General features: G+C 34.9%; 3 protein-coding genes across 4 annotated transcripts; 1 reads left to right on the forward strand and 2 right to left on the reverse strand.

Moving 5' to 3' along the window:
• Nucleotides 1–620: 620 nt before the first annotated feature.
• Nucleotides 621–6,031, reverse strand: LOC126746510 (bax inhibitor 1). Of its 2 annotated transcripts, none has more exons than XM_050454812.1 (3): nucleotides 5,778–6,031; nucleotides 1,225–1,869; nucleotides 621–979 (listed from the first exon to the last, which is right to left on the reverse strand). In XM_050454812.1, the coding sequence occupies exons 1-3, from the start codon at nucleotides 5,825–5,827 to the stop codon at nucleotides 943–945; spliced, it is 732 nt and encodes a 243-aa protein (XP_050310769.1). In that variant the 5' UTR covers nucleotides 5,828–6,031; the 3' UTR covers nucleotides 621–942. The 2 variants fall into 2 exon arrangements, with proteins under 2 accessions (XP_050310769.1, XP_050310770.1); XM_050454813.1 differs by having other exon boundaries at nucleotides 1,239–1,869; nucleotides 5,778–6,029.
• A 1,661-nt stretch (nucleotides 6,032–7,692) lies between these two features.
• LOC126746373 (protein downstream neighbor of son homolog) lies at nucleotides 7,693–9,540 on the reverse strand. The gene has a single exon (XM_050454604.1). The coding sequence runs from the start codon at nucleotides 9,445–9,447 to the stop codon at nucleotides 7,843–7,845; it is 1,605 nt and encodes a 534-aa protein (XP_050310561.1). The 5' UTR covers nucleotides 9,448–9,540; the 3' UTR covers nucleotides 7,693–7,842.
• A 705-nt stretch (nucleotides 9,541–10,245) lies between these two features.
• Nucleotides 10,246–10,783, forward strand: LOC126746374 (NADH dehydrogenase [ubiquinone] 1 alpha subcomplex subunit 5). The gene has a single exon (XM_050454605.1). It carries the CDS (start codon nucleotides 10,351–10,353, stop codon nucleotides 10,720–10,722), a length of 372 nt encoding a protein of 123 aa, XP_050310562.1. The 5' UTR covers nucleotides 10,246–10,350; the 3' UTR covers nucleotides 10,723–10,783.
• Nucleotides 10,784–12,830: the final 2,047 nt, after the last annotated feature.

The raw sequence follows: 12,830 nt of genomic DNA on the forward strand, positions 1-12,830 counted from the left end.
TCGGATTTTTCTAAAGCCTTTGACCAAGTCAATCATGTGATACATCATTGTAAGCTAATGATTTGGATATTATATGGATCCTTTTATTTTGATCAAAATGGCTGCTGATTAATGAGGGGTGTCGTTTTCCTTATAGTAAGGAAAGTATCCCTCAGAAGCACAGACCATAATAGACAAACTCGGATTTCCATAAAAATCCAAGACTTAGTAACGTAACCGACCTGCTTCGAAATATTCAAACAAACTCGTCAAACTCAAAAACACTACTATAATCTTATTCCTAATCTCAACCTTATTCACGTGATTTGGTCTATCTATGTTTTTTCTTTCTCAATTTCATTATTATTCAACGTTATACGTGTCCAGTTCAAGAAAACATGCCAAACATTGTAAATAAATAATTAAATCGATTTTTTTTTAGGTCCCAATAAAGTTAAAGGCCACGTATTCATACCACGTCACTTTATAAAAATAGATCCAGTATCCCCATAAATAATTCTAATGAGAATATATGGCGGGGAAATGGAAATAACAGTTTTACGTGTGACGCATAGATTAGGCCTGATGATGCTTAAAACTAAGCCAAACACGTTAATTTATTGAAGCAAGGAAATAGCAAGTTATAAAAAACAAAATATTTTATTTAAATAAACCTTTTATCCAAAAAAAAAATCACTTAATCCTAAACTTACTGGCTAACTTATATAAATATGAGAAACCAACCAACGTTCCAGTACGTATCACCGAATAATCTTGCCGATTTGCGTAAGTCATCCTGTCCGTATAACAAAACAATAAATCACGAGATATTTACATTATATTATCAAGATTTTACATTGTTGAAAGGAAATGAAATTAAAAAAATAAACGACTCTTATCTCGATGATATTCCTACAGAACGTAATTTATAAGAAATAATAATAAGGATGCAGTTCAGTCAATTTAATCAGTTTCTTCTCTTCTTCTGTTGTTCCTGTTCCTGAAAAAGAAATGGCACAAATTAAAACCTCTTGATCTAGAAATAAATAATGATAAAATGCTGTGTTATGTGTAAAATCTATTATATGAATTCACAACCAGTTAATTACCCATTTTATTACTTATTGCGTCACTAAATACACATTAAATTTAGAAAATGCTATCTTGTATTTGCAAGAATTATGGACTTAAATACCCAATAAAATAGGTGATGTGGTTGCTTTGGATGATAAAAATGATATTAACCTATCCGAAATTACCTTCTGGGTCAGGATGATCAGCAATCTCTTAAATATTCCAATAAAGTCAACGAACAAATCCAAAGAGTGGCCTACGAAGTCCTTGCTGCCCATCCTCCTCTTCTCAATAATTGCCTGAGTGTCATACAAGACAAATCCGCACATGGCCAACAGCCCGACGTAGATCTGAGCGTTCCACAGCAAAGTCGATCCAAAGAAGATATTGGCCAAACTCATCAGAATCAAACTGTTTAACATCGTGAACAAAATCCCTCCCAAGTACAACCATTTTCCTCTATCAGAAAATATGGCGCAGATCGTGAACGATACGAAGACAACGCTGGTGGCAATGAAGGCGGTGATAATGATGCTTGGATCGACGATCATAACCGCTTCCAATAATGGGCCCATGCCAACGCCAGTTAAGGCGGAGAAACCGAGGAGGTAACCCACCCTTTTGGTCATCCCTTTGCCGTTGTCTTCCGGGGTCGACAGCAAGAGGAAGAAGAACACTAGGGCTCCGATGGCCGAGAGAAAACCCGCCTGTAGGATGTTCGTGAACAGGTGGACCGATGCTCCAACGCCTGCGGCCAGGGTGGACATCGCCAGGCAGGCGTATACATTTTTTAGATGTTGCTGTACTGGAGCTTCCCTGGAAAGAAAAGGGAAGCAGTTAGTAATTAGTTTAAGTTTGGGTACAAAAGTGACAGCAGATCAACTTTCAAGAGTGCAAGGAAATAAAATTGTTCAGTACTTTTTTAAGTTAATTATTTAACCAACTGCAGAAGTAGTAAACATTTTGTTTGGCCTGTATTTTATATTCAGATATATTAGTCTGTTAAATGCACCTAAATAAATAAGGTGGTATTTTCTTTAAGGCATAGAATAATTAAAATTGGCCAATATGTAGACATTGTCGGAATTACACTTGTCAGGTCTGTTTCTGAAATGTAATTAAACAGTCCATCCATACAGTAAAGGTATTTAAGAAAATGTGTGTTTTTTTTAATGTTGTGAGACCAAACACAGAATAGAGATCATTATGGAGAACTTTTTACCGATTCTCCTCAAGTTGATAATCGTTATACATCTTAAAGGGTGGAGATGTGGAATCATCATTGAACCTCACCCAATTTTTTTCCACTAAATCAAAAATCATTAAGGTTTCTTTGATTGATATCAATTTGACTTATTAGCAAAAAAGTGTTCATACACATAAATATAGAATTTAATTACAATAATAAAAGGTAAAGTAATTGTATACCCAATATAATGATATGGTTTTTAATTGCATTGTTATTAATGGTTAATAGTAATTTGTGGTGCAATATCTGATAAAACACTCATAAACATGTTTCAGTCACAACAGCATAACTTTTATAGCAAAGTTTTATGTTTTGTTATGGATCAAGAATATTTCTTGAATTACTGTTCTTTATCTATTTAATGGCATGAAAGTGCACCGTTTAACAGGTTATAATACAGTACATGTTTAACTGGTTATAATAATGAAAACAAAAGAAAATAGATTAGGAACCTCTTCCCTGCATTGAAGACAGCTTTCAAGGTGGGTGCTGGATTATAGCTATTTCATGAGAGGCCATTTGGAATGTGCAACTTTAACTTTGCAAGACAATGGTGAGAAAAACTGGTTCTCAATCATCATAATTCCAATGATTTTTGCATTTTACCAGCCCAAAAAACTTATTTTAAACTCAATTTTATTATTCCAGGCAGTTGAGCAAGGATCTTACCTCAACTGCCTGGACTAAATTCCAGTTTATTTAGGAAATGAAAAACCTTCAATGTTGGAAGATGATTGTGTGAAAACCAGGCTCCATCATCACTATTTTAATGATTAACTTAAGGCAAGAAATTAAAAATGTTGCTAACTATTTAAAAAAAAAAAGTTGATTATTTCTGTATATATCTGTAAATAAGGTAAGACTGTCAAAGGTTAGCCAGTTCACAAAGATAGAAAGAAGGCATGTAACTTCTAGGAATTATGCACTTCTGGAAAGATTTGCCTACATCATAAAACTATTAACCAGGCTGACAAAAGGCGAACGGAAATTAGCAAGACTGTCATGAAGCTTTCAATCACCTAAAAGAGAAGGAAAATTTATACTGGACACCGACTTTAGCAATAAGAGCTGGAGGGGTCAAGTGCAGGGAATATTCATGAAAACGCAGCTGCTCTTGATCTAAAAGACCCTGTCCAGAGGACTGCAAGCAGGTAGATTAGAAAAATGCTAATTTGTTAAGAATCGCCATTGGCCAAAATGGGGATCCTGATAGTCCGCTTTTAAGAGTTTGGGATTGTGTTTTGTTATCAACCAGCAAGAGTGTGGAGCCTAGCAACAAAAGTAACCTCTAAGGAACAAAAACTTCCTGTAACAGATTCTTTTACCTTCTGTTTAAATTAAAATTCTCTTTTTCAACAGTTTTAGAAAATTTTCTGTAAAACTTTGCTGCATTTTGACACTTTGAAGGCAGAGATAAAGTACCCTAATTGATCCACATTGACAGATTTCAAAGTACAAATTAATTTTTAATGAGTTTTCCTGGTATTGTGTCAATGCCCCCAAGAGTTCTGCATTTTAAACACTTGATTCCCATATGGATTGGAATACCAGTACTTTTTTTTTGCATGAGTAGATGAAAGTGAGATCTGCTTTTTCTCAAGTCATCAGCAGGGCTGAATGAACTTCCTGTGCATGTACTTAGGAAGTGGTCATATACTAGAGAAGTGGTGAAAGCTTTTTGTCAGGCGTCTTTCCAAACAGACTTAAAAAGACAAAAATTATTCCTAATCACAAAAAAGCAGATAAACAGAATTGCAATAACTATAGACCTGTATTGTTGCTGTCATCAGTGTCAAAAGTCTTTGAGAGGGTGTTATGGATCCAATTATATTTTAAGTAATCATTAATTTGGATTTAGGCCTTCAAGCTTGACAGGACATACTCTTTTTAATTCCTTAAAATATATTTATAAGAATAGAGAATATAGACTCAGGTGGCAGGATTGTATTTTGACTTGTCAAGGGCCTTTGATGCACTGAATCATGAGCTCTTAAAAATATTTTAACAGACCAGTCATCACTTGATTAAGTTAAACTCAAGTTCTTGGGAGTAACTCTAAATTTATGACTAAATTGGGAAATCCACTTATATTCATAAGTATTAATATAATAATAGTAAGAATCATAGTAATTACTTAAGATGTACTTGAAATGTTAAAACATTGACCAATAAAATAAATAAATGATCATTTTTAGAGCACAGAAAAGAGTCATTAGGTGTGTTCTGGTTCTTAGACAGTTTGAATATCTATATTTTGTATCCTTGGTCACATTGGTACGACCCAATCTATGTTACTTCAAATCTAATTCTGAAATATACAGTGATAGCATGTACATGACTAAATGTTATCAGAATGAGTTGGCAATTCTGGTCCATGATTTGACATTTTATCAGAGGCCCTTATTATATATCCATTAAGGGATACTGGTGCACTACATGATCATATTAAATCCATAATAAATATATGACAATTTAAGAAGGCTGTTACATTTAATGCCAAAAATCAGCTTAAAGCAAAGGTATGTACATCATTGTATTTTTTTATTGGTGTTTGTGGGGTATGTAATTTTAATTATAAATTTTTTTATATACATAATTAAGAGCTATATTTATTAGTTTTTTTGTACTACCTACTTTTGTGATGTTTTTATTTATTTTGGTCTAAATTTTCATTTCGTCACTTGTTGGCACCTGTAATGATAACATTGCTTTGTGATTTTATTGGCAAATAAAAGGAAATATTACTATTATTAACTTGCCATGCTAACATTCTCTTTAAATAGAATAGGTACAAATTGCTTGTCTTTTCCTAATCCCTTGATATTAAATTTGTCCTTTTCTTTGGTTGCCTCGCCTTGAAGAAGCCAATAAGCAGAAACAAGTGTAAGCAAGTACCAAAATTAAACAAAAAAATATGTACTCGGGTTAAGGTTTCAATACACAAGTGACATATGTGACTAGCATAATTGCTTTGTACCCAATTATTTAATTTTGTATTCTAGAACATTCTGTTGTTAAAGTGTTGTATCATACAGACCAATTTATCTATCTACATTCTAGAATGAATTATTATTGATTGTCTCAAGTGTTACTGAATGAGTAATAACAATTAATTTATTTGATGACAATATATATAAAAACAGACCTGGTTTATTGGTATACAAACTCTACTAGGTATAATTGGGTGTTTTACAGAAGGTCAACTAATGACCTTTATAAGCTAATTAGTGTGAAATTGATCCAGTGAAAGCTGTTATGTTATTAAACTTGTGAGGAATCGAATGTGAACAATAAAAAACGTTATTTTCAGGAAAAAAAACCAAATTATACACACTTATCAGGTGACCCTCGTACCTGAAAGCCATAGATTATACATTCATTTGCAACTATTAGGGTGATATGCCAAATACCTCTGATAAACTAAAACATTCCTTGCATCTTACCCATTAAAATAGCTACCAATTAAAATACTTACAGTCTATTATTGAAGGAATTCATGAAACTATTTATTCCCACTGACGCCATAATTTTGCTGTAATAATCTGCCAAACGTCACTGGTGGTTCTACAAAACAAATATTTGAACTAACAATAATAATCGCGGTTGTTTAATTAGTGATAAGACACTGTGTAATAATGCGACTGTACTCTTCGAAGTTTTACAAGTAACTGATGAAATGTACCCGATATATTCGCCAAGTAGCTTCTCGCCAATTCCAGCCAAGGGAAATCGAACACGTCAGAAATAAACATAAAAATCAAGAATTTCTATAGAAATCCAGAATAATGCGTTGCTTGTTCTTATTGGCTGAGGTGATCACGTGGTTGGACTAGTCGTTTGTCATTCGTTAAACTACTGCGTCGCACTTTTAATAGGGAGATAAAACAGTCAGCACGTAAACGTATTTAAGGCGACCAATGTGAGGTTAAGATATTTACTTATTCCAGTGCTTGTCTTTAGCATTATTTTGCCCTAATTGAAATAAAAGATAATTTAATTAGTGTATGCCTTTAGGTTGTGCGTAAATTAAAACATTTTATGCCGCTTTACGTAATATAATTGCTTAACGTTCCTATTAAGAACTTCCTATGTTGCCACATTTACATTGCATAACTACAGCCATTACTTTTAACGCCTGTGGTGGGGCTGACTACACGTCGTTGTTGCCAGGTTGTTTAGTATTTCCTGGAAACGTGATTGCCACATATGATCTTGTTTAAACTTGGTTCTTTTTGTGGTTGTAACTAAAAGCTGTAAGCATTTAATATTTTCCTAATACGTCATCACTTTTAATGGAACGTTGCTTCAAAAATCTTTATGAGTTGACGTGAAGACAAAACCACATCACGGTTTGTCTTCCAGCAGTTTGACAAGTGTATGTTTTCACACATACCAACCATGTTCACAAGTTGGCGTGAATACAAAAGTATATTATAGATATCTTCTTTTTTTCTGATACATAGCGATTCATAACGAATGAATAAATGCTTAGAATTCCCAAGGAGAGTGTTATAAGTTTAAGCTCCACGCCTGCGTTGTCATCTCTGTTTAACAAACGAGATTAGGCAGCTGACGTGAGGTCTTCTGAAGTTCCTTAAACCATATATGGTGGTTAGATTTTCTGAAGAAGAAGTCAAGTATTTCTTGCTCCACGTATGCAATGCCGACTTGGTTTAATAAGAGAGCAAAAACGAGATGACGTGAGGTCTATCAATAAGTCTTTGCTTCACGTCTACTGTATTATCTCTTTTTAATAAAGAAGGAAAGCCGAGCAAGTTATGCAGCTGACGTGAGGTCCTTAGAAGTCGCTAAGACAAAACATGTTTAGATTTGTGAAGAGAAAGAGCGTCATATGCCTCATCTATGATTTTGGTTTATATTACCTTATGGTGTTTTAATAACCACCGTATATTGCTAAGCCTGAATTAAAAATTGCTTATATTAATAAGTTATCTAACTACTAATTGTTAATTACTTATTTCATTCTAAGCATTCTAACTGACGTGAATTCAAAATTATAATATTATTATCTTCTTTTTTTCCATGAGTTTAACGAAATGGAGTTTGATACATAGCAACAGTTGCTAAAGCTATAAAAGCTTAGAATGCTGAAGGAGAAGAGCGTCATCTGTTTCTTGCTTCACGTCTGCATTGTCATCTCTGTTTCAATAAACTGACGTGAGGTCTCTGTTAAGGTTGCTTAAACCATATATGGATACACATGGATAGATTTCTGAAGAAGAAGACAGTTATATATTTTTTGTTCCACGTCTGCCACGCCGTCTCTGTTTAATAAAGGAACAATATTCAGCTGACGTGAGGTCTATTTAATTTACGAGTTTTTGCTTCACGTCTCTCTTATCATCTCTCTTCAATAAAGGACAACAGCATAGCTGACGTAGGGACTTTTATTGTTTTATAAAAATAAATAATATAACAATTCTATTTAATTGGAGTTACTTCTTAATACTATAGGACATTGGCACTCACTGGGTCATACAATAAAAAATAAATAAATAAAGGAAATTAGCTAAGAGGTGTCAGCTCCAGGAATACGTCTTACTTTCACCAGAAAACTTCAATGAGTCTACGTTACACACCACGTTAGCATCTGATGAGCAAAAATGCTTTAAAATTTTAGAGTTCAAACCACAATCAGACAAGTTCGCTTTTCCAAAAATTGAGGTGCCTCCATCTGATTTTCTCTCACTTTTCCTCCTCACTTTGCTGAATCCTTGGGTGCTGTCGAGGTCATCAAAAGTCACTGTAATGTTTTGTGAGGAGGTGTTCATGTTGAATATGTTATGTATCGTGGTGGGCAATATGGGCCCGCTGAGTTCCAAACAAAAATAATCATCTCCCTCCAGGTGCATTTTGGATTCCCGCACTCTAAGGGCATTTAAAGAGGCCCCATGAAATGCCACAGGAGCTAAAAGGGTTGGAGGAACACCAGCTAAGGCCCCAGTAATTGCTATGGTACTTTTGCAATTAATCAAAAAATTAAAGAAGGCATTTACTTCCACCCCTTCAATAAGCACCAGGCTCTCATCGCCATTGTCAACCTGACACTCTGTTTTATGCTCAATCTTTGCTTGGGTGTAATTAATATGCTTAATATCTTCAGGATTCACTCCTAAACCAGTTAAGAAATCCTCCACATGACCCTCCTCTTCATCCTGGTCCTCGGATTTTATATTTTCCTCACCTTCAACTCTGAAATGTTTCAAAGGTTGTGAAAACTCAATATCTTCTCCCTGCATTAAATGCCTGAAGCCTCTAGTTGTAGGCGAAACCATCACATGCAGATCAGTATAACCAAAGATACCGGCAGCACGAAACAAGGCAGTAAAAGTATTGGCACAAACATAAAAGTACGGACACTGACGGGTCCTTAACAATTGAAACAAAGATTTAAAACTATCTGTCCATGACTCATATAAACTAGTTTTCACATTCTCATTTGCTGCTAAGTTAAAGCCATTAATATTGTTTTTACTTACAGCCGTTCTTGGAAATAATTGCAACCAGGGAAGGTTCGGCTGTTGCCAATACAGGCAGCACTGATGGAACTTTGCATTTGGCGAAGTGTCCAGGGAACTGTCACACTGTTCTATGTCTAAACAACGCGTGAAACTCGTAAGCCCCGAAGCCTCTTCACTTATTTTCAGTTTTTGGCTCCATGAAAATGGTGAGGCAGACACAAGGCGCATTTTTTTCTTTAAAGTCCAGTCGATGGGGCACCATGGGAACCCTGTAGGTTTCTCTGAACTAGTTTGTTGTTTTTTGACAGTAATACTAGTAAAAATGCCACTTAAATTATTACAAGGGGAGTCCAGAAGGACACTACTGCTTGCTCTTTGGTTCTGGTTGATTAACTGGAATAATGTTGGTTCATCAGCTAGAGTAATAACATTTTCATTGATTTTTGGTTTTTTTGGGGCAGTATCTGCAACAGCAAAGGGATTTTTCCGCTTTTTGCTGCTAAAAATGCTTTCAAAGGGGGAGGTATTGTTTAGGCAGTCTTTTTTGGACTCTTTGGGGGCTACAGTGCCCTTGATTCGTTCTTGCAGGGCTTGCTTTCGGAGTTTCAGTTTTTGGAGTTTAAGCAGCTCTTTGGGATGTTTCCATTGTATTTCATCAGACATTTCTGTTTTTAAACTCTTTCTTTTTCAGTCTGTAAATCCCAAAACGTTTCGATTTGAAACAGAATGTAAACAAAATAGTGGACGTCTGTCAAATTGTGGTTGTCAAAAATGTAGGTGTCAAACGTGACAGCGTAAAGGCGCTTTTACATCAGCGATGTAGAATAGCGATTGCATGACATTAAATCTCGTTTCTCACTCAGTGCACGATATTAAATCACTTTGCTATTGTTGGCTTATAAGCTTCAGTATTAATACTTTCACTATTTTTTGTCCTTTTTGGGGCAGTGTCTGCAACAGCAAAGGGATTTTTTCTAGTAATTTTGAAGAAGAAGAGCGTTACATGTTTTTTGCTCCACGTCTACGATGAAATCCCTGATTAAAGGAAAAAAACCAGCTGACGTGAGGTCTAGAAGTTCCTAATACATAAATAATATAGATGGTTAGATTTGTGAAGACAAAAACCAAATATGTTTCTTATTTCACGTCGTCTCTATTTAATAAAGAAAAACATTCAGCTGACGTGAGATTTTTAGAAGTTGTTAAGACCATACACATTTAGGTTTCTAAAGAAGTTGAGCATCAATGTTTTTTGCTTTACATCTGCCGTATCATTTGTGTTACTCTTTTTAAAAAGGAAAAAATCCTAAGCTTGTTGACGCAAGGTTTTTAATGTTTTATCACCCTTCATATATGTAAAACGAAATATTGCAAATTAAACGGGTCTCTAAGCCATCAACTATTTCTTTTTATGAATAGACCTTCCCAAGTTGACGTAAGCACAAAACTACAAAAACCACTCTTTTGACAGTTGACATGTTTGACGTTTAATTTTCAAAACATCAAAAATATTACATAAAAATCTAATTAAAAAAAAACAATTTTTCAGCAAAAACCACCCTATAAATGTCCGGAGCATTGAAAAAAACCACCGGTCTGACCGGCCTGGCGGTCTCAACAAACCCCCATCACACCCTGGGTGTTCTCTACGGTAAAATCCTGCGTACTCTGCAAAAGATGCCCGAGAGCGCCGCGTACAGAAGACACACCGAGGCAGTAATTCAGGAACGTACGGAAATTCTTAGGGCTACCCCCTGCGTCGAAGAGGCAGAGAAGAAAATCAACTGTGGCCAGCTCGAGGAGGTTATTGTTCAAGCCGAAAATGAGCTGCAGTTGGCTCGTAAGATGCTCACTTGGAAGCCCTGGGAGCCCCTCGTTAAGGCTGCGCCTGCGGAACAATGGGCCTGGCCACCCGCACAAAGGGTTAAGCAAACTTAAGCCGAGTCATTGAGAATTGGTTGTATATTGTTAGACTATTTAATAAATCTCTTTTTAGTTACTTTATGTTATTTTCTCTTCAGTCTCTTGAATTCCAGCTAAAATTTCATTTTATTCTTGGGTCCCCTGCAAAGTATCATATAATTTTTTCAGAGTATCATATTCTGGGCTTTTCCCCTGGATGGTATAAATTTAATTCATAAAATGGTGGTTTTGCACTTGCGTAAGTTGCTTTCATAAATCTGAGTCTAGCTCAGAAACCTCTTAAGCTAGCTACATAAAGTATTTATATATCAAATTGTTTACTAAGCATTGCTTTAACTTGAAATAAAATGAAAACTCCATAGAAGTGCCTAAAATAGTTTGAAAATTATCATCGATGGAAGCTAAAAAGGTATTATTTAGAACTTATATGAACTGACATATCCAAAGCTTAAAATTCTGATTTTAGCTTCATCCAGGTTTGTCCCTCATTTATTTATTTACCAATATTAACAGCCACATGCTAATTACAGACACTCACGATAACATCTTTAATATATGTATATTAACAAAATAGGTTATCCTATGATATTGATATAAATGAAATTACATAGTGTTAAATATATCGTCGGTGATCGGTGAAGTCCTAATACCTCGTAACCAACAATTTTTGCGAAAGTAGGGTTTTTATGTCAGCCTATCAAGTAACCCGTCGCACATCGATCTTAAAATACCTCGTAAGCGAAAAAAAAATATTTTCGCTCTAATAACAGAATTGAAATACTTCGTATCAGCGGATTATTTCTGAGCGTAACCAATATCTCGTACGCCACACATAATTCACTCCGATTCACTGTTTATGATAAAAATGTAAGCTATACCTCGTAACTCGTTTTATTCAAGTGCGAATAAATCAAAAATATTATTATTTATTATATCACACAATACCCCCAAGATGTTTAGTTCAAGAACTATATAATATAATTTTGATTTTTTGTAAAAAAAATTAGTAATATGTAATTTTCAGCCAACAACTTAGAAGAATGTTTATGGATATTGCCTCTTGAAAATGATGCTCAGTCACCAGCATTCGATCATCCTTCTGATTCAAAATCAATAATAACAAGCAATACGGAAGTAGATAATTTAGTAGGCTCATCATTGTATTACCTTTCAAGACAACAATACTCAGCAACCAATTAAAATAGAAGAATTTATTCAAAAGTACCTAATATTTAGCCTTTGAACCTTTCTGAAGAGGATAATAATAGCACAAACGCTTTAATTACATTATTGTCTGGAAGTGGTAGTACAACATTTAACGATCAGCTACAGCGAGATACTCATAATCCAGGTCAGTGTCAAGAATCAACCATCCGATTTGCATCAAGAACCAACTATTATAGATGAAGCCGTTCAAACAAGTACCATCGAATCTTTGACTTCTGCTGAAGATAATAATAGCATAGACTATACTATCAAATTATTGTCTGCTAATGATAGTACAGCATTTAACTCGACGACAATCAGCGACAGCTAGAGACTCATACTTCACAGCAGTTCATGACATCTGCTTTGCTTTGAGGAAATCGTTCAACCAAATTCCGCTGAAGACAATTCTAGTACAAACTATATTTTAACATTATTGTCTGGAAATTGGTATTTAAAGAAATACTGGTATTTAAAGAAATAATGATCAGGTACAGTCAAAAGTTCATACTTCAGAAGAGTTAACCGATTTGCTTCACCCTTCGACTGTGAAATCGGAAAAGAAAGATCCAGACTTTGAACCAACTAGTCGAAATGATTCCGACGATTTCGAACAACAAGAAGAATCTCTAGAGGAAGAAGAAATAAATTCGGACAACAACCAGGACGAAAGTGAAACTGTAGATGATGGTCATATGATGCATGGAAGAAAGAGACTTTTGACAGCAGAGCCTTCAGAATCGAAGAAAAATAAAACCAAAAAATTAAGAATGCTTGGAAAGCCCTATGTTGGATACAGCCGATCAAAAAACGGTGTTGTAAAACATGACAGGCTAAGAAAAGGAAGATCCCTTTTATCTTCGTGTGCTTCACAGGAATGCTTAAGAAGCAAAACTAGAAATTGCTCACAAATAAGT

The sequence above is a fragment of the Anthonomus grandis genome, chromosome 17, assembly GCF_022605725.1.
Source record: "Anthonomus grandis grandis chromosome 17, icAntGran1.3, whole genome shotgun sequence".
Lineage (NCBI taxonomy): Eukaryota > Metazoa > Arthropoda > Insecta > Coleoptera > Curculionidae > Anthonomus > Anthonomus grandis.